This window comes from Leopardus geoffroyi, chromosome X (assembly GCF_018350155.1).
Source record: "Leopardus geoffroyi isolate Oge1 chromosome X, O.geoffroyi_Oge1_pat1.0, whole genome shotgun sequence".
Taxonomy (NCBI): Eukaryota; Metazoa; Chordata; class Mammalia; order Carnivora; family Felidae; genus Leopardus; species Leopardus geoffroyi.
In genome coordinates this window covers 98,602,085-98,623,246 of record NC_059343.1, presented here as the reverse complement: position 1 = coordinate 98,623,246, position 21,162 = coordinate 98,602,085, and the positions used below count along the sequence as shown (strand labels likewise).

Genomic DNA, 21,162 nt, shown 5'->3' with positions numbered 1-21,162 from the left:
CTTTTAGGTCAGGTGGGGTAACAGGATTATCTTCGTGTTTTAGAGACGACTGTGGCTTCTGGTGTCAAATGGATGAGGAGAGGAGCATTGGGAGGCCACCGGGAGGGGACAAGCCTAGAGGTAAGGTGTCCTGTGGGGAGGCAGTTGTGCACACAGGATGAGGGCCTGAGCTTGGCGGTGGTAGCAAGACAGATGAAGAGATGTTAAGTACCGGATGAGCCAGTGAAGAGGTCCTGAGAGAAAAGAGTGAAATTAGCACTCCCCTCCCACCCCCAGCAAAACCCAATGACATTTACCAGCTAATCAAGTAGAAAACAGAGCCTTGTGATAGCAGCAGCAGTGAGAAATAGCCCAGGGGTTAGTTGACAGTAAATCTAATATTCGTTGGCTGTGATATAGCTGTCAAGAAAGCAAATGCCATCTTAGGGAGCTGTGAGTAGAAAAATCTAGTGTCTAGACAAGGGATGTGACTGTCCTGGTCTGCTCTATACAGAAGGGTCTGTGCCCTGGGGTTGGGGGTTGGGGGGGGGGCGGAGAGACTCATTTCCCACCTTCCACTTGGGAAAGCTATAAAGGAATTGGCGTAAACTCGAAGGAGAGACTTGAACTCCGTTCTTTGGAACAACAGAGCCTGGAAGAACTGTGGGGCCGGATTTGCCTTCAAATTGTTGGACCCCTGTGGGAAGAGGGGCCAAGCTGCCTTTGTGTGGTTTCAAGGGGGTAGAAGTTACCAGGGGGCCGGTTTCACTCAGTCTCACGCGACCCAAGTGGCGGTCCGTGGTGCCAGTGAGTGCTTGTCACTGGAAGTTGTCCAGCCTGGAGGGCAGAGCCCCTGTACGTGGGACAAACAACAACAACAACAAAACACAAGCAAGACACACAGCAATGCGGGGACAGAGTCAGCGGATGACCTTCGAGGTTCTTGCTGACCCTGTGATGTGTGAGTTGTGGCCAGGACGGTGTACATTTCGCAGCGGCCCTGCTCGGGGATGAGATGGACAACGGTACCTCTCTCATTAGCTTTTTAAGTATTCGCTTATTCAGAATAGGTCGCGTGGGGGTCGGCAGACCAGGTGAGTTGCAGCCTTGAAATCACTGAACTTGGCGCGGGGTGGGGGGGGGTTGGGGGTGGGGGGAGCCCGGGCGAAGCCTCTCAATCGTCAGGAGCAACCGCGCAGTGGGATCAACTTTGGCTGCAGCTCCGCCGCACGAGCGGGGCGGGGTTAACTTGAACGGGTCCTCAGGAGAAGGCGATTGGCCCCGGGGGATTCGAAGGGGCGGGACTAGCCCATCGTTGCTATTGGTCCAGAGGGCGAGTTGAGGGATCGCAGCCAGGGGGCGGAGCCGGCGAGGGCCGGCAATTGGCTAGGCGAGAGCCCACCAAGCTGAGGGAGGGAGCCGGCGGACGGACGGGCGGGTGGGCGAGCCCGCTGCCGTGAGCCGGGATCCCGGAGTCGGGAAGCAGCCGCCGCGAGCTCGCCAGGGCCGCAGCGGGGCGAGGGGGCGCACGGGGCGTTGGCATCGGGGCGCGCGCGTGCGTCGCCGGCTTGGACGCGGCCATTCAACAGCTGGCCTCGCGGGCCACAGTCGCAGAGAGCGATCGAGAGCGTTGGCGGTTGCGACTGCGGCGGCCGGGAAGAGGCGGCGGCGGCGGTCCCGTTACCTCAGCGGAGACCCGAGCGGAGGCGCAGCGGCCCCTCAGGCTCCGGGTAAATGCCCTCCGCGGCTCTCGCTGACAGGCAGCCACGTCCCGCTGCGTCTCTCGGGCCCCCGCCGGCCGCCCCGGCCTAGGCGAGGGGGAGGGGGGCGGGGTGGGGTGGGGGGGGGGAAGCTCTGGTACCGCTTCGGCCGGGCCACGAAGGACCCTCGGTGGAGATTGCGGAGGGGAGGCGCGGGAGGCCCGGGCCGCCCCACCTGCCCCCACAGAGTCGGGCTTTCCAGAGATGCGCTTGGGCTCTTCCCCTGGTCCTCTCCCTTCTCCCTGGACCGCGCCGGGCCCCGGCGCCGCACTAGGGGGCGCTCAGGGGCCCCCTCAGGCCGCTGCTCCGACAGAGGTCACTCGAGGCGCTCCCCCGGGGTACGCCGGCGGCGGCTTCCCGCTTCTGGGAACCGAAGGTGCCCTCTTCTGTTCGAGGTGGGGGCCGGGGCCGCCCCCCCCCCTCCTGCCCCCGCTGCCGCCCCCGCGCCCGGCCCCGTCCAGTTAACGGGGCCCCGCGGGTGACCGGGTCCCTTTGGCTTCAGGGACTTGTCAAGAGTGTCGCTTCGGCGGGCGGGATAATCCCTTCCCCTGTCTGACTGGGAGAGCCGGACTCCCTCCCAGGGCCCGAAGCACCGGGTCCCGAGGTGGGAACTGGGGGGGGGGCGGGGGTGAGGGGGGGCAGGGGGACAGGGAAGGGGGGGCGGGGGGCGGGGCGAGGGGAAGAAACGGGGTGGGGAGGCCGAAGCTGTGGGAGGAACTGCCGTCCCCGAACTCGGGGCGGGGTGGGCGGGGGGGAGACGGGGTAGCCTCGGCCCTGGGGACCCTCGGCTTTGCGTGAGGCGTCCTGCCCTTTTTGCCGATTTTTCGGAAGGCGGCCGTTCCCGGAGCACTTTTGATCGCGGCCGACCCTGAGGCGCGGCTCCCAGCGCCGGGGCGGGTCGCCTTGGGGGGCCTTTTCGGTTTCTCGGGGTCTTTTCTCGGTTTCTCGGGGTCTTTTCTCGTTTGAGGGTAAAGGTGTTGAGGGTGGCGCCCATTTGGGGCCGTTTGCCCGCCGGCCTCTGAGGTAACTTTCAAAGTTCGTGCCGTTGACCTAGCGTGAACTTGGGCGGCGCGGCTGGGGCGTTCATGCTGAGGAGATTCCCGCCTTGGGCTAATCTAGTTGGGATCCCCCAAGTTCTGGTTTTTCGGTTGCCTTTCTTTTTTTTAAAAGCTATTTATTTATTTATTTCCGAGAGAGAGAGAGAGAGAGAGAGAGAGAACAAGTGGGGGAGGGACAGAGAGAGACAGGGTGACAGAATCTGAGGGACGCTTCAGGTTCTGAGCTGTCAGCACAGAGCCCAAAGGGGGATGGGGGTGGGGTGGGGGAGGATGGGGGTTGGGGGAAGGTGGGGGGCTGGGGCTCGAACCGACAAACCGTGAGATCATGACCTGAGCCGAAGTCCGAGGCTTAACCAACTGAGCTACCCAGGCGCCCCTAAACCCACCCACTTTAAAGTGAAGCCCCTGTACCCACCCACGTTATTTTTTTTAATGTTTATTTATTTTGGGGGGGGGTAGGGGCAGACAGGGGGGCAGAGGATCCGAAGCGGGCTCTGTGCTGACAACAGAGAGCCCGATGTGGGGCTCGAACCCACAAACCGTGAGATCATGACCCGAGCCCAAGTCGGACGCTTAAGCGACTGAGCCACCCAGGCGCCCCCTTTTGGTTGCTTTTTCTAATTTTTTTTTTCAACCTTTATTTATTTTTGGGACAGAGAGAGACAGAGCATGAACGGGGGAGGGGCAGAGAGAGAGGGAGACACAGAATCGGAAAACAGGCTCCAGGCTCTGAGCCATCAGCCCAGAGCCTGACGCGGGGCTCGAACTCACGGACCGCGAGATCGTGACCTGGCTGAAGTCGGACGCTTAACCGACTGCGCCACCCAGGCGCCCCTTGGTTGCTTTTTAAAGAATATGGCGTTCCAGGAGTCACATTTTTCTGTGCCCTGCTTTTTTGGGCGGGGGGGGGGGGTGTCTCTCAAAGCACGGAGTCACTGGAGGCATGGAGTAAATTGCATGAAGGGGTTTTTACCCCGACTCCTGTTAAGCACAGAGAAAAGTGACAGTGGAATAAGCCTGCTGGCCCCGGTGCCCAGGGAATCCCAGCTAGCATACATATCAGAGAATGAATGGCACTGATTTGAGGGGGAATAACACTGGGGGGAGGGGGCCTGCAGAGGCCATCTTAGCTCCTGTGGTGAGTCATGGGCTTTCCATGAGTCAAGGGCCGTCCCTGGGTCAGCCTTAGATGGGTGTGCTTCAGCCTGCACGATATTTTAAAAAGCCATTGAATTAGGGGTCGACAGTGAAAAACCAAAAGATCTTGAGGCACCTGGCTGGCTCAGTCGGTGGGGGCATGTGACTCTTGATCTCGGGGTTGTGAGTTCGAGCCCCACGTTGTGGGTAGAGATTACTTAAAAAGAAAAAGAAAGGTGGAACTAGAGGGTATGATGCTAAGGGAAATCAGTCAGTCAGAGAAAGAAATATCATGGGATTTCACTCAGTTGTGGAATTTAAGAAACAAAACAGATGAACATAGGGGAAAGGAAGGAAAAATAAGATAAAAACAGAGCGAAGCAAACCATAAGAGACTCTTAAATACAGAGAACAAGCTGAGGGTTGCTGGTGGGGAGGTGGGGGGGGGGATGGGCTAAATGGGGGATGGGCATCAAGGAGGGCACCTGTTGGGGTGGGCACTGGGTGTTACAGTAAGTGATGAATCACTAAATTCCACTCCCCAAAGCATTATGACACTATATGTTAACTAGCTTGGATTTAAGTAAAATTTAAAACTTTTTAAAAAGATAAAAACTGAACGATTTCTTTTTTTTTTTTTTCAACGTTTATTTATTTTTGGGACAGAGAGAGACAGAGCATGAACAGGGGAGGGGCAGAGAGAGAGGGAGACACAGAATCGGAAACAGGCTCCAGGCTCTGAGCCATCAGCCCAGAGCCCGACGCGGGGCTCGAGCTCACGGACCGCGAGATCGTGACCTGGCTGAAGTCGGACGCTTAACTGACTGCGCCACCCAGGCGCCCCTGGGCTGGGGTTTTGAATCCCGCTGTGCTAGGGACCCAAAGAGGCATTTGGGCTGGCCTTGCCGTTCTCCTTCATCCTTCAAAAAAAAAAAAAAAAAAAAAAAAACCAAAAAACCATTAATCGAGAAGTCCCCGAAGGCACTCCATGTGTTCTGGATGGATAGGTGCGAGCCATTTCTGCCTTGCCATTTGGGGTGGAGCGTTCTCCCTTGTGTCGGTCTGTCCAGGCACCGCAGGACGTCTAGCCCCCCTGACTCCCAGATTGCCACATGGCAGCAGTGCCCTTCCCTGTGCCAGCCCCTGTGACAACAACAACCGGCTGTTCCTACGCGTGTCCCAACACTCTTGAAGGGAGCAGTTACCGGGACGTTCAAAACCCCCTGGATGCGTATCCCCAGGAATTCGAACACTCATTTCAAGCGAAAGGCTGTTCGAACCCTTTCTGCTTCTCGGTGTCCCAGAAATATCCTCTGCTTCATCACTCACCGTTTTCTTCCTCGGCTTCCAGCTAATTGTCTTCATTCCTTTTTCTCTCTAGACTCTGATCTTCGAGGGCGACTTCTTGCTGTAGCCCCCAAAGTGTCTCAAACGGAATCGTCACTGGGTAGGTACACTGGGTTGATCTCGACGACATCCGCTCACTGATAGCTCTGAGAGCCTGACGGGGCACACGGGCCTGCTTTTCAGCATCTCACTGTTCCTCTTTAGGTTTTCCTAGGTTAAGGTTTAGCACTCTGAAGTTCCCGCGACGTGCCAGGCACCATTCTAGGCTCTGAAGATAAACTGGTGACCCAGACAGAGGCCGGTGCCTGCCCTCGTGGAACTTCCAGACTAGGGCTGGGGGCGGGGCAGATAAAAACCATGTCAACAAACGTACATGATAATCGAGCATTTCAGTGTCACGCTGAAAATAAGATGGGGTGCTATGCTTCAACATGACAGGGGGCGGGGGGAGCTGTGCTATTTAAGATAGTGTTCTGGGAAGGCTTCTCTGAGGAGGTGGCATTTGAGCCAAATGTGAGAAATGAGAAGAAGCCAGCCATGAGAAAATGTTAGGGGAGAGAGCACTTCAGCCAGAGGGAACCGCAAGTGCAAAGGCCCTGTGGAGTGAACTTGGATCTGTGAGGAACGGTAAGAAGGCTGGATGGAGAGAGAACAAGGGCAGCAGGGGAGGAGGGGCACACAGTGTGTTGAGCCGGGTGGGCAGGGGCTGGGTTTTGAGGGTAAGCAGTTTGAATTTTGTTCAGAGCATGATGAAAAGTCACTGGAGGGTTTTAAACAGAGTGACACAATCTGACTCGAGGTTTAAAAAAAAATCGTTTTGACCGGCACTTAGCATAGACTCTATGGGGCAAGGATGACAAGGAGAGACTGGTTGGGAGGCTGTGGCAGTCATCCAGGTTCCAGATGGCGCTGGCTTGGACCCGGGGAGCAGCAGCGGTGACGGAGGTGGCCTTGGAACGTGGTAAAGGTGGGATCAGAAGGACTTGCTGAAGGGTTGAACGTGAGCGGGAGGGAGGGACAGGTCCTGGTTTTGAGCCTGAGCTCCTGGGAGGTGGGTGGCTGTGTTTAGGACGATGGGACTCGCTGGGTGGGGTGGGGGGTCAAGTTTGAGGTGGGGGGCAGTTGGGGGGGCATGGAAATGAAGAGATCTGTTGCACTTGTTAGCTGGGGATGCGAATGAAACCTTCAGCTTGGAGACGTTGAATAGGCTGTTGAACGTCAGTGTAAGCTGAAGCCAACCTTTACTTTTTATTTAATTTAAGAAAAATGAGATGCGAATTCAAGCCACTTCAAGTTGCCATTACCTACCACTAAAGGCAGCAGAAATAAAAATGGTAACGATCCAGCGTCAGCAAGCCTACGAGGGACTCGGGCACCTTAATATGGCTACGGTCCTGATAAATTGTCCTAATCCTTCACAAGAACAATTTGCCAATCTGTCATGAGCCCTATAAGCTCACTCCTGCCCCTTGACATGGGAACACATTTTGAGGAAATAATTTGTTAAAAAATGTGCACAAAGATAGAGTGGTAGTGGTGCTCCTTTGGGAAGGGTAGTGCTCTTTCTCTTTTTTTTCTTTTAGAGAGAGAGAGAGAGAGAGGATGAGCCAGGGAGAGGGGCGGAGGGAGGGAGGGGGAGAGAGAGAGAGAGAGAAGAGAGAGAGAGGATGAGCCAGGGAGAGGGGCGGAGGGAGGGAGGGGGAGAGAGAGAGAGAGAGAGAGAGGATGAGCCAGGGAGAGGGGCGGAGGGAGGGAGGGGGAGAGAGAGAGAGAGAGAGAGAGAGAGAGAGAGAGAGAGAGAGAGAATTTTTACCAGGCTCCACACAGCACAGAGATTGACGCGGGGCTCGATCCCACGACCCTGGGATCATGACCGGAGCGGAAATCAAGAGTCGGACTGTCAACCGACTGAGCCACCCAGACGCCCGCGTGTAGTGCTCTTTCAATAATAATAATAAAAACGATTCATTGGAAAGTGCGAATCCCTAGAGAAGGGGACTAGCTTACCAAATATATACTCAGTCTTTGCAGCACTTGTGTAGGGTTTCTCTCTATATGGAATTTGTACAGAAATTGGCTGTAGGCACGAAAAATGAGCAACGTGTTGACCACCTCGACACCTGTTTTCGCTGTTTATGCTGAAAGTCGTAAATCTACTGCTGTCTTATGTTTTTCAAACCATTCCATCCTCTTTTGACTTCACAATTCTTTCTCCCTGGCAGTGTTCTGTGGTCAAGATGCCACGACACGGCAGGCTGCCATGAAGAGTTCACATGCATTGTGGCTTCTCCAGTCTTTCCTTCCTTGATCACATTTTCGCCGTAAGGTATTGGGCAATATCCTCTTCATGGGGCTCGTATGCAAATAAGTTTGCCTTGGGATTTTCAAACGGTTGGGAAATACTGCTGCTTTGAGAAACCGCTTAGTTGTACCAGGCACCGGCTCGCGGAGAGGTTGCTTTTCCCCGGTAGGTGGCGACTTGCGGGCAGGGATTTTGCTGGTAATTTTCAGGCAGTGAAGGTAAAACTGAGAAGTAAAACTCAGGTGCCTTCGTGAAACGCATTGCCCACGGATAACGTTCTGACTGTTCAGTGAGTGAGACAAAAAGAAAGCTACTCAGCCGCATTGCTTTAGATCCCTGGTCGCTTTTATTGTGTCACAAGAGGAGAAAGCAAGAAGTCTACTGTAGTAGCACTATGGTAAATTAATCCAAGATACAAAGTTGTGTTCCTGGCTGGAAGCGTCTGGAGAGGGGCATTCAAGAATGTTTCTGGTGCTGAGAAGGGGGCAAAAGACCAAAGGACTGGTCAGCTGGCTCTGCTCACTGCTGTGTGCTTATTTAAAAAAAAAATAGCTCCCCCCTCCCCACACCCCAAAAAAGCTCCCTTGCTCCTGTCCTCACCAATATATAGAGTTATGTAAATCCATTTGCATGGAAAGGCCTGCTACAAGTCTTTCTTTGGGTTAATTTTTTTTAGTGGCTTTAGAAACACTTTGCTTTTACAAACATTATCAGACAAAGGACGCATTAGTATGACCTCTTGAAGTAGGGACAAAAAAATTAAGACTAGAACTGCCATATGATCCAGCTAGTCTGCCATGGATATTTATCTGAAGAATATGAAAACACTAATTTGAAAAGACAGGCCCTTCTGTATTTATTGCAGCATCGTTTACAATAGCCAAGATAGGAAACAACCTAACTGTCCATTAAAGATGAATGGATAAAGATGATGTGGGAGATATGTATATGCGCGCGCGCGCGCGCGCACACACACACACACACACACACACACACAATGGGATAGTACTCAGCCATAAAAAATGAGATCTTGCCATTTACGACAACGTGGATGGACCTTGAGGGTATTATGCTCAGTGAAATAAGTCAGAAGGAGAAAGACAAATAGCATATGATTTCACTCATATGTAGAATCTAAAAACCAAACCGTATGCAAACAGGCAAACAAAACAAAAGCAAAAACAAATCCATAGACACAGAGAACAGATCAGTGGTTACCACAGGGGAAAGGAGATGGGGGTTGAGCAAAAGGGGTAAAGGGGGTCAGTTGTAGGGTGTTGCATGGTAATTAGACTTTTGGGAGTGATCGCTTTGTAGTGCATACACATGTCAAATTACAATGTTGTACACCTGAAGCTTACAGAATAAAACAATTTTCCTCCTATACCTTAGAACAGATTTTCTTTGAGTGCTGGCAGAAGAGATTCTCCCTCAGCAGGACTCCGGTATGGCCACTAATGTATCATTGCTGAATGGCTATGGCTCTCCAAAAGTCCCTTTTTGTCTGTTCCAAAAGCCCCCAGTGCCCCAATAAGCCCTCTAGGACCATCTCGATTTGGAAATTTGGTCATTCTGTGCGTCCTATCTTGGCTCTATTCCTGTTATTGCAACACTGACTGCCACTCATTTTAATTATGTGACTTTTAGTTTTTTCAAGATCAGAGCATATGGTCAGCCTCAGTTTTAAAATTGCTGTTTGGGTTAATGATGTGTCAAAACACGTGAATATTTATCCATGACCTCTTGGCTGGAGAGCCAGGGAATATTTCTATTTGGTCAAGGCTCACTGGGACTGTGTACTAGCCAGGAGCCTGGAAATTGGCTAGGTTGCTTTGATCCATATGCATCTCGGCTGCCCCACTGCCTATAAATATGTTGATACAATTTTATACATCTTAAATGCTTTCAAAATGACTAACTTTAAGGTTCAAAGGCCTGGAGAAAAAAGAAAGGCAGCAAAGAACTACTTTGAAAGAGGATATGGAGTTGTGCAGATGGTCCTATTTTTTTCCCCACTGTTTTTAAAAACATGCCTCGTTGAAATGGCTTTGCTGGCACTCCGATAGCAAATATTTATGAGTGTGAGTAAAAGCGAGAGAGAATGAATGATGGACACTTATGCTTATGATTCAAATGTTTTTAAAGTTGTAAAGTTATACTTTTGATCTGAGAGCCCTGAGATGTAGCCGAGGAATCTCTCTAAGTATCTTCTGAGATGAAGGAAGGTATTAGAGGGACCTTGGATGCAGAATCTCTGGGATTTTCACTGCTGGTTAAAACAACCATTTTACACTTGTGAGAGCATCTCAAGACTGGCTTCTTTTGTCCGTTCTCTTATGCTACTGCGATTTGGTCAGCTTTGCCGCTGGGTATAGAGGCAAGGAAAAAGAGGCGGACAGATGACTAGAGAGAGCAATCTTTTTCTCTGAGAATCTGCTAGAAATGTCCTGGCATTGGGAGCATGTTGAGTGAAATGCCTTGGTAAAGCTGTATACACAAGATACTGCTGGAATGCACGCTGTGTAAACATTGTTGAATGACTACAATTTTAAGGTTGGAGGAGCTCTCGTTTGCCTCTGCAAAGCTGTTAAGGAATAGGTGGTCTCAGAAGTGTTGCTTTTAGGGGGGCCTGGCTGGCTTGGTTGGCCGAGCATGTGACTCTTGATCTTGGGGGGTTGTGGGTTCAAGTCCCATGTTGGGTGTGGAGATTGCTTGAAAATGAAATCCTTCAACGAAGCAAAACAAAAAGTGTTGCTTTTATTTATTTATTTTTGAGAGGGGAGAAGGGCGGAGAGAGAGAGAGAGAGAGGGAGAGAGAGAGAGAGAGAGAGAGAGAGAGAGAGAGAATCCCAAGCAGGCTCTGTGCTGTCAGCAGATAGGAGCTTGATCTCACAAACTGTGAGCTCATGACCTGAGCCGAAATCAAGAGTCTGACACTTAACTGACTGAGCCACCCAGGTGCCCCAATGTTTATTTATTTTTGAGAGAGAGAGAGAGCAGGGAGGGAGAAGCAGAGAAACAGGGGGACAGAAGATCCGAAGCAGGCTCTGCGCTGACTGCAGTGAGTCTGATGTGGGGCTCGAACTCTTGAACTGCTAGATCATGACCTGAGCTGCAGTTAGTCAATCAACTGAGCCACCCAGGCGCCCCGATATATGTTTTTTTAGACACGTTTTTAACGGAAGTATAATTGACATAGAGTGTTGTATTAATTTCAGGTGTACAACATAATGACTCAATGACTTTATACATTACTCAGTGCGCACCACGATAAGTGTGGTCACCATCTGTCACCAAAGAGTGCTATTACCATCTTATTGACCATATTCTCCATGCCTCAGTCTTTTTATTATTGTTTTGTCATCCCTTTTTATTGATGCGTAGTTAACATACAGTGTTATATTAGTTTCAGGTGTGCAATAAAATGATCCAATAATTCCATACACTGCTCGGTGCTCATCACCATAAGTACACTGTCAGTCCCCATTATCTATGTCGCCTATCCCCCCACCTGCCGCCCCTCCGGCAACCCTCAGTTTGTTCTCTGTGTTTAAGAGTCTGGTTTTTTGTTTGTCTCCTTTTTCCTTTCTTTGCTTTGTTTCTCAGGTTCCACATATGCAGTAATCCCAACCTGAAATTTTATCCTGGGGAAATAGTTCAACAGAAGTTTGACTCTAGATTCACAAAGGTACATATTAACAATAATAGCCCGTGTTTATTAAGTGTTTACTGTGTGCCAGGCCCCGTTTTTAAGCGCTTTACAATTGCTCATTTAGTCCTTACATCAATGAAATGATACACTGTGGTGATACTTATACTAAATTGAGCAGACTGACATATGGATGGCTTACACAGTTTGCCCAAAATTACAGCTAGTAAGTGGTGAGAGTTGGGATGTAAACCCGGGCAGTGTGGCTCTAGAACCCACAATCTTATCCCTATACTGTATACTATAAAGGCATTATCCACAATAGAAACAAGGTGAAAATAACCCAGACCCTCCACAAGAGGAATGGTTCTATCAGTTATGGTGAGGTTCTTCGTAAACGAAACATTTCCAAACAATACAGCATGAGCTTAAGACCATTCAAATTCTTGGCATCACGCCCTGAAATTCTGATTCAGTAGGTCTTTTTCACTCCATTCTCTAAATGAGGGTGTCCCCCTGGGTTGTGTCCTTAGCCATCTTCTTTCTGGATTTCTCTTTACCCATATGTGGCAAGTTACAATTTCCAAATCACTTTCTCATACATTATATCCCTTGATCCGTAAAGCCTCAGCTGACCCTATAATATTCTCCAGATACTGCTCCATTTCTCCTCCTCCTCCTCCTCCTCCTCCTCCTCCTCCTCCTCCTCCTCTTCCTTTCCTCCTTCTTCAGCTGTACGCCCAGTGTGGGGCTTGAAGTCATGACCCAAGATCAAGAGTCACATGCTCTACTGACTGAGCCAGCCAGGCCCCCCTGCTCCATTTCTTAAAATCCTAATCTACACACCATCTCTGTTTCTCTACTTCTTTTAAACTCTTCAACTTAATACAATCTGGATTTTGCCCTCAACAGTCCCCAAGACCATGCTTGCTAAGATCACCAACAGCCTCTAATGCTGCCAAATTCAGTGGACACTTTTTTGGGGTGCCTGGCTGGCTTTGTTGGTAGAGAATGTGACTCTTGATCTTGGGGTTGTGAGTTCAAGTCCCACGTTGGGTGTAGAGATTACTTAAGAATAAAATCTTAAAAACATTTATAGTGGCCACTTCTCTATTCTCCCCTTACTTGACCTCTTTAAAATTTTTTTTTAATGTTTATTTATTTTGAGAGAGAGACAGAGCATGAACGGGGGAGGAGCAGAGAGAGAGGGAGACACAGAATCCAAAGCAGCCTCCAGGCTCTGAGCTGTCAGCATGGAGCCCGATGCGGGGCTTGAACTCACAAACCGTGAGATCATGACCTGAGCCAAAGCCGGATGCTTAACCGACTGAGCCACTCAGGTGCCCCAGTACCTTACTTGACCTCTTAGGAGTAGTCAACATCACTGACTAATCCTCCTTCTTGAAACACTTCTACATGTCTGGCTGCTTCTTCTGTCTTCTTCTTTTTTTTTTTTTTTAATTTTTTTTAACGTTTATTTATTTTTGAGACAGAGGTAGACAGAGCATGAACAGGGGAGGGGCAGAGAGAGAGGGAGACACAGAATCTGAAACAGGCTCCAGGCTCTGAGCTGTCAACACAGAGCCCGACACGGGGCTCGAACTCACAACCGTGAGATCATGACCTGAGCTGAAGTCGGACACTTAACCGACCAAGCCACCCAGGCGCCCCAGCTTCTTCTCTCTTCTTGCGGAGCCCTCCTCCTCATGCTGACTTCTAAATGTTAATTTTCCATGGGGATTGGTTCTATGTTTTCTCATTCCCAGAGGAGCTCATCTACACCTGTCATTTTATTTATTTTTTAAAAATGTTTGTTTTTTTTAATGTTTATTGATTTATTTTGAGAGAAAGAGAGAGAGTCAGAGAGAGAGGGAGAGAAAAATCCCCAGCAGGCTCTACACCATCAGTGGGACCCCAATGCGGGGCTTGAACTCATGGAATCGTGAGATCATGGCCTGAGCTGAAACCAAGAGTTGGATGCCTAACTGCTAAGCCACCCAGGCACCCCCCCCCCTTTTCTTTTAAAGTTTATTCATTTATTGTGAGAGAGAGTTAACTGTTTGTTTATTTATTTTGAGAGAGAGAGAGAACGAGAGAGAGAGTGTGTGCGCATGGAGTCAGGGAGGGGCAGAGAGAGAGGGAGAGAGAGAATCCCAAGCAGGTTAGCCCTGTCAGCCCAGAGCCTGACGCCGTCTCGATCTCATCAACTGTGAGATCATGACCTGAGCCGAAATCGGGAGTCAGATGCTTAACGGACAGGGCCACCCAGGCGCCCCTACACCTGCCATTTTAAACATGATTTATTTGCTGAAGAATATTGCGTATAGAAAAAAAAAAAAAAAAACCCAAAGGCACAACCAAAAGTTCAGGGAAAACCCAAGGCACAGTGAATAGTTGTGTACACTGATGTGAATAGTTGTGTGAATAGTTGTGTTCACTGATGTACAGTCGGGAGACTGTCAAGAGCCACTGAAATTTTATTTTATTTTTTTTTAATTTTTTTTTTCAACGTTTATTTATTTTTGGGATAGAGAGAGACAGAGCATGAACGGGGGAGGGGCAGAGAGAGAGGGAGACACAGAATCGGAAACAGGCTCCAGGCTCTGAGCCATCAGCCCAGAGCCCGACGCGGGGCTCGAACTCACGGACCGCGAGATCGTGACCTGGCTGAAGTCGGACGCTTAACCGACTGCGCCACCCAGGCGCCCCGAGCCACTGAAATTTTATAAAGAAGGAAGTCCTTGGTTAGCCAAAGGGCTATGCGGTAGAGTGGAACAATAACCCAAAGGGAAATAGACAAGAAATCACATGGTCTCCAAGACAGATGAGAAAGTGGCAGCTTCCATCCCTTAGCAGCTTCAAGAAGAAAATGGAACCTGGCAACAATACCAAAAAAAAAAAAAAGAAAAAAAAAAAATCTAGTGCCTCAGTGGACTTATGAACTTCATTATGAACTTCATTATGAACTGACATATGCCTCAGTATTTTTAAAAATTAAGATTGGAAAATTAGCTCCCTATTCTGGGAGAGTATTTTAAGATGAAATATTCATGAACATTTAATTTTAAAGCCCACGAACAACAGGGAAAGATATGAGGACAACTGTCTAATTCATTATTGTTACTATTTGGGGGAGCCAGGAGTTGGCCGTGGGGATTTTATTTTATTTTTTAAAAGTTTATTTATTTATTTAAGTCATCTGTACACCCGGCCTGGGGCTTGAACCCACCACCCCGAGATCAAGAGTCACGTGCTCCTCTGACTCGGGGGGGGGGGGGCCTGCGTTGGGAACTTTAAAGGGGGTCATTATTGTTTGTTTGTTTGTGTTTTTAAGACCAATCTTGGGAAGGTCAGAAAATAGCTTAGGTGCTTCCTAATCCAGGTGTAGAGTCTTATCCCTGGAGAAGGAGCTGAGAACAATACTCTAGAGCAGAGAGGTCAAGGACTAGCACGCCAGAGAGTCCTGTAGATGTGTTTATTTGTACTCTGCGCTGCTTTTAAATCGTTTCAATTGATTGCCAACATCTGAAAATCAGATTTCACGTGAGGACCTGGATTTCTGGTGCTTCTGGAAAACACGGGCATTCTGGCCGATCCTGGCCCTTCTTCCCTCATTGCAGCTGGAGCTGAGGAGGACTTGCCCTTTGAGACTGGCCCGTTCCTCAGTCTCTGCTCAGTTTACTTTGTTCACTGAGACCGTCTTGCTGTTGGCTGTAGTCATCTGAGTTTATGGCTTCTGCTGTAGAATTTACTGCTAATTTTTGCTTCAGTGTGAGACGGAAGCGATAGCCAGTTTTTTGAAAACTGTCAAAAACACAGTTCATCAAACACTTTAAAATGGTATTTGGCTCATTTCTCTCCAAACTTGATAAGAGCCTTTTTTTTTTTTTTTTTTTTTTACACTTCAAGAAAGTGGAGAGATGTGGGTAAAGTATAGAAATTTGTTTTGTTATGTAGAAATCATCCTTGTGAGGGGTGTGAGGCATATGTTAAATCTCAAAACGGTGATGATTTTTAGTCGTCTTTGTGAATTTAAGTAGAAGAAATTTTTAAATAAGATCTATTTATACTGGTCATAATTTTAAACAAGTGACTAAAAATGCATCTATTAAAAGTTTGATTAAATCAGTAAATGTGTCATTAAAAACTACTTTTCCAAAAAAAAATCATAACTCAATTTCTGGACTTTATTCCTGTGCATACATAATTTGGACAAAATTATATCCAAATGACACTGTAATAAGTGGCTTTGAGCAGGTTTGATTTTGTTTTTTAAAGTAGGCTCCCTGGCCAACGTGGGGCTTGAACTCATGACCCTGAGATCAAGAGTTGCATGCTCTACCAGCTGAGCCAGCCAGACGCCCATGCTTTTTTCTTATTTTAAATTATTTCTCTAGGATAAGTTTCTAGAGCAGGTTACTTGATAAAGGAGATGAGAGTTTTTATGATTCTTGGTTTGTCTGGCTAAATTATTCTAGAAAAAGATGATTTCCATGGTCTCTAGCAAGATATGAAGATGCCTGTTTTTTTCTTCCCCAAACTCTCCCAGGAATTGGCTTTTATAACTTTTTATTCGTTTGTGTAAAGACTATTAAATGGAATTGTGTATCTATTTAGTGTTGAGAGAGAGAGAGAGAGAGAGAGAGAGAGAGAGAGACAGAGCGCGAGCAGGGGAGGGGCAGAGAGAGAGAGAGAGGGAGACACAGAATCCGAAGCAGCCTCTAGGCTCCGAGCCGTCGGCACAGAGCCCGACGCGGGGCTTGAACTTATACAAATCACAAGATCATGACCTGAGCTGAAGACGTACGCTTAACCGACTGAGCCACCCAGGTGCCCTTGTAATTGTACATCTTGAAACGAATTAAGAGTTCGATATGTGTATCAGTTAGCTATTGTTGTGTAACAAACCATCCCCAAACTTAGTGGCTTGAACAACAGGGATTTATTGTTTCTCACAAGTCTATAGGTTGGCAGGACTGTTGTACTTGCTCACGTGTCAGTGGTCAGTTGGTGGGTTGGCTGGGGGCTGGCTGGTCTAGGACGTCTTCCGAAATCAAGAGTCAGACGCTTAACCAACCGAGACACCCAAGCGCCCCGACTCTGTCTCTTGATAGCAGTAACTCAAAGTCACATCGCAGAGTGTAGATACGGGGCTGGGTGGAAACTTGAGATTACTTTCACAACTCTTATACCACCACGTTCAAATGAATGTTGTCCTTCAAAGTTGTCATCTTTCAAAGCTCTACGCTCATTCCAACGATGTACCCACGAATTAAAAAAGCAAGAATCAGAGCCTTTATTAGAATCTCCTTTTTTGGGGGGAGGCGGTTATAAGCCAATTAAGAAAATCAGTTTGTTTCTTATAGTCAACCATTTTAGTCAACGTTCTTGATTCTAGGTAATTTTTGATAATTTCTAAATATCAAATCCATGATAAAAGAATTTCAAAATTGACCCCCGTCAAGGCTATTTAAAAGAATGTAACCCAGACTTTGAAATCAATCCAAAAGGAAGCATTCTGAAATGTTTAAAACAAAGGCTTGTCACTGGAATAAACGGGGAGAGCATGACAAACCTGATCGCTTTGAAGTGGTTAACTACTCTGTGTGTATTTTTTCTGGAAGGTTTTTTAAAAGCTGTTGCTTTGAGTTAGGTTGTGTAAACAAATACCTATTGACTGTAGATGAATTTGGGAGTTCTGTGTATCTTAGTTGAATATCACATTAATTTTTCTCCCCTAAAGGAGCTTAGTGTTGACTCTCATTTAGGTTGCACGTTGCAGCAAAGTAACTGGATTTTTTTCCTCATTTTGCTATTTAGATAATGTTTTTGGAGAAAGAGAGCATGTTTGTTTTCATAACACCCCAGTTCAGTGTTGCTATTATAAGAATTTCTAAGAACCTTAATATCTTAGATATAACCTTTGGAGGCCTTTAAAAAAACAGTCTACGCAAACTTTGTCTCCTCAAGGAAATTGACTTGGACTGTCCTTTATGGACAGTTATTAAAGAATTATGTACCTACAAAGTTAACCAAGATTTAGTAGTGGATTTTGTGTTAGAATTTCTATCATCTGGCCATGTATGCTTGAGTCTAAACCTCTCAGAAGTTGACATTGGAAGTTGACATAAAACATGAGAAACTCAGGTTTTATAGACTCTGGATATATCCACTTTAGAAAAAACTCCTTTATTGGAAAGTGCTATTTGAAGTCAGCAAATAGGAGCAGAAATCCTTGATTCCCAGTATTTGTAATCTTGGGGCACCTTGGGCAGCTTAAAAGAGTTTGTTAATAGGAAATGCCAGCAGGCACTCATGTTTGGGGGATTTTTTAGGTCAAGGGCAAATTCACTTGGTCATTCATTAGAAGAGGATGGTTCTTCTGCATTTGAACTTAGAGTTCAGTTTAGTTCATGTCAATAGACTGGGAGCATACGAGTGGATATGTCCACGTAAGACCTAGAAACCAACCTGGACCAAGGATGCTAAATCAGGTGCGTGTTCCCGAATGCGCTATGGGTGTTTTACCCTTGCCTCGTTTCTGTAGTGCCCCCAGCCAGTTTTTCTGGGATTTGACCTTTGAGATCAATCATGCAATAGATTGGAGATTTGGAATCTTGGGGTCTCAATGTGTGGGCAAGTCACTGAATTTTTCTGAATCCGTCTGAATTTCCCTATCTGTAAAACAGGCCTGAAAATTCTTATAGGTTGCTTCGTGAATCAAATGAGATAAAATAACACTTTTGCCACAAATAAAGAATCGTCATAGCTTGTGTTTATTGAGAACTTCCTCTGTGCCGGGCACTATTCTTAAGCTTTCACATGTACTTGCTCATTGAATCCTCTCAGAAATCCTAGAGTCTCAATTTTTCAGTGAAGGAAACTGAAACACAGTACAGTTGGCCCTTGAACAACACAGGTTTGAACTGTGCGGGTCCATTTATACACGGATTTCTTTGCGATCAATACAGTACAGTACCATAAATGTATTTTTCCTTATGATTTTCTTTTCTTTTTTTTTTTTTTAATGTTTATTTTTGAGAGAGGGAGAGAGACAGAGCGTGAGCGGGGGAGGGACAGAGAAAGAGGGAGACACAGAATCGGAAGCAGGCTCCAGGCTCCGAGCGCTCAGCTCAGAGCCTGATGCGGGGCTCGAACTCACAGACTGTGAGATCATGACCTGAGCCGAAGTCGGACGCTTAACCGACGGAGCCACCCAGGCGCCCCTTTTCTTCTTTTTTTTTTAAGTTTATTTATTCACTCAGAGAGAAAGAGAGAGAGTGCGCAAGTGGGGGAGGGGCAGAGAGAGAGAGAGAGAGAGAGAGAGAGAGAGAATCCCAAGCAGGCTCCTCACTGTCAGCACAAAGCCCAGCGTGGGGCTCGAACTCATGAACCGTGAGATCATGACCCGAGCCGAAGTCAGACACTTAACCGACCGAGCCACCCAGGCGCCCCTTCTTCTTCTTCTTCTTTTTTTTAAAGTAACCTCTACACCCAATGCGGTGCTCAAACTCAGAACCCCGGGATCGAGAGTTGCATGCTCCACTGTCTGAGCCAGCCAGGCGCCCCCGTTTTTTTCCTTCCTTCTGATTTCCTTAAGAACATTTTCTTTCCTCTAGCTTACTTCATTGTGAGAATACAGTATATCATCCATATAACATGCAAAATATGTGTCCCTCGATTGTTTCTGTTGTCGGTCAGGCTCTGGTTAACAGTAGGCGATTAGTAGTTGGGTTTGGGGGCAGCCAAAATTATGCGTGGCTTTTCAACTGCATGAGGGTGAGGGGGGTTGGTGCCCCTCACCCCCGTCCTGTTCAAGGGCCAACTGTATACGGAAACTTTGAAACCCCTAAAACACATTAAGCGAATGCGAGCTATTGTCTTCATTCTCCCCCAAGTGCGCTTTCCCCTATCAGTTGAACTGAAGTCCGGGAATGCTAGCAGCCTTCGAAGTCCAAATCCGTGTTTTGCTCCATCTGTATGAAAATGTTCTCTCTCACCCTCTAAGGTTTCCGGGGGCTACCATGACGGTCACCGTGGTGTATGATAACTCTGAGGCCACAGAGCTCTGTGCAGCTCAGCACCTCTACCTCAAGCCCATAGCAAAACTGATGATCAATGTGTTGCTCCCAGAGAGCTCAGAACCCATGAGACCCTTCTCCAACTGGGAAGTTCTCGACCAGCTTAAGAGCCTAATTTGCCCCGATCAGTTCACCACAGTCCGGCTCTCTAAGAGTACCAAGGACTTCATCCGGTTCGAGGGGGAGGCCGAAACGCGAAGTCTGGTTCAGATCTTGAAGGCAAAGTTACATGGAAAGATCATCAAGCTAAACGGTTTGAAAACAGACTTAAAAGTGGTGGCTACGGACGCCCAGGGAGAGTGGGAGCGCTTCCCCAGGGAGAAGGAGGCCTCATCGAGTGATGGGGCTGAAGAGCAGGACCAGGATAAGAGCCCCGACTCTATATATTTTGAAGGCTTGCCCTGCAAATGGTTTGCACCTAAAGGTTCCAGCGGGGAGAAGCCCTGTGAAGAGATCCTCCGGGTGGTCTTTGAAAGCTTTGGGAAGATCAAGAATGTGGATATCCCTATGCTAGACCCCTACCGAGAAGTGACGACTGGTGGGAACTTCGGGGGTTTCGGCTTCGGCTTGCAGACGTTTGAGGCCTTTATACAGTACCAGGAGTCGACGGACTTTGTAAAAGCCATGGAGTCCCTTCGAGGTATGAAGCTAATGCTCAAAGGAGATGATGGGAAAGCTCTGGCCTGTAACATCAAGGTAAGAAGGAGCCAGAATTTCTTTCATTCCCCACTGTCCAGGTGGTCCTGAGCAAAAGCTGGAAGGAAGCATCTAGAATAAATTTCCTTAGACCCCACCAGGCTCTGATTGACAGCTAATGTGGAGATTTGTGTTGTCACTAATAAATGGATGTTTAGGAATAAAAATAATCCGGATTTGAACATGCTCTGCTAGCAGGCATGCTGCTGGCTGGGGTTTTGTTATTATCCGGGGTTCTGCCCTAACTTCTCCAGGGCACTGAAGAATTCCTCTGGCCCTTATGGAACTGTCTCGTATGCCTGTTCTATTTGACGAGTTGCTGAGAGAGAGGGATACATGCAGTTTGAAACCACAGGAGAGCGGTTTACTCCCTCTGTCCTCTTGGGGCAACAGCTTACATTTTCAGGATGTCTGTCAGGTAAATTGTTGGAACGTAACCTCAACGAGCTTGGATGCTTTCCTTTCAAGATCATCCTGTCTGTCCAGTCATGCCACCTCATCGATGTCTGAATGCTTGGCCATCTTCTTAGAGAGAGTGCGTGCAAGTGGGGGAGAGGGGCGGGGGGGGGGGGGGGGGAGGGGGGGAGGGAGGGGGGGGAGAGAGAGAGAGAGAGAGAGAGAGAGAGAGAGAATATCTTAAGCAGGCTCTACACTCAGCGCAGAGTCCAACCTGAGGCTTGATCCCACAACCCTTTGATCATGACCAAAATCAAGAAGAGTCAGACGTTCAACCAACTGAGCCACCCGGGCACCCCTAAAATATATCTTTTTAAATTAGGAGCTATTCAGCCAGACAAAAGATATAACACGTACCATGGTGACCACCCATGTACCCATTGCCCGGCTTACAAAAGAAAACATCACCAGTGAGATGAGACCCCATTCCCCTTCCTCCCCTCAAAGATAGCCATGATTGTGAATTTGGTGTTTATCATTCTTGTGTATATTTAAAGGGCTATTTCCGTCTCCTTTTATTTTTCGAGCAAATTTGTTTGTAGTGCCTCGATCTGACTTTCACTTTATTTTGAGATTTGCTAAGTAGCTTAATAATCACTACAGTCCGATGTCTGTATCCCATTAGGTCAGTTTTCTTGCCTCTTCGCTCCCCGCCCCCTCTGCTCCCCCCCCCCCCATTTTTTGACTATTTTTGTCT

The 21,162-nt window shown here is 48.1% G+C and overlaps 1 protein-coding gene across 2 annotated transcripts in view; it reads left to right on the top strand.

Annotated features, from left to right (window-relative positions):
* Window positions 1–1,335: 1,335 nt before the first annotated feature.
* The window catches only part of LOC123595397 (A-kinase anchor protein 17B-like), a 29,538-nt gene continuing 9,711 nt past the window's right edge, over window positions 1,336–21,162 (top strand). The window contains exons 1-3 of one of the 2 annotated variants that reach the window (XM_045473111.1): window positions 1,336–1,709; window positions 5,316–5,381; window positions 19,241–20,009. In XM_045473111.1, coding sequence (XP_045329067.1) covers window positions 19,257–20,009 — 753 coding nt within the window. In that variant the 5' untranslated portion in view covers window positions 1,336–1,709; window positions 5,316–5,381; window positions 19,241–19,256. The remainder of the gene's footprint in view (window positions 1,710–5,315; window positions 5,382–19,240; window positions 20,010–21,162) is intronic. The other variant, XM_045473112.1, reaches the window with a different exon arrangement.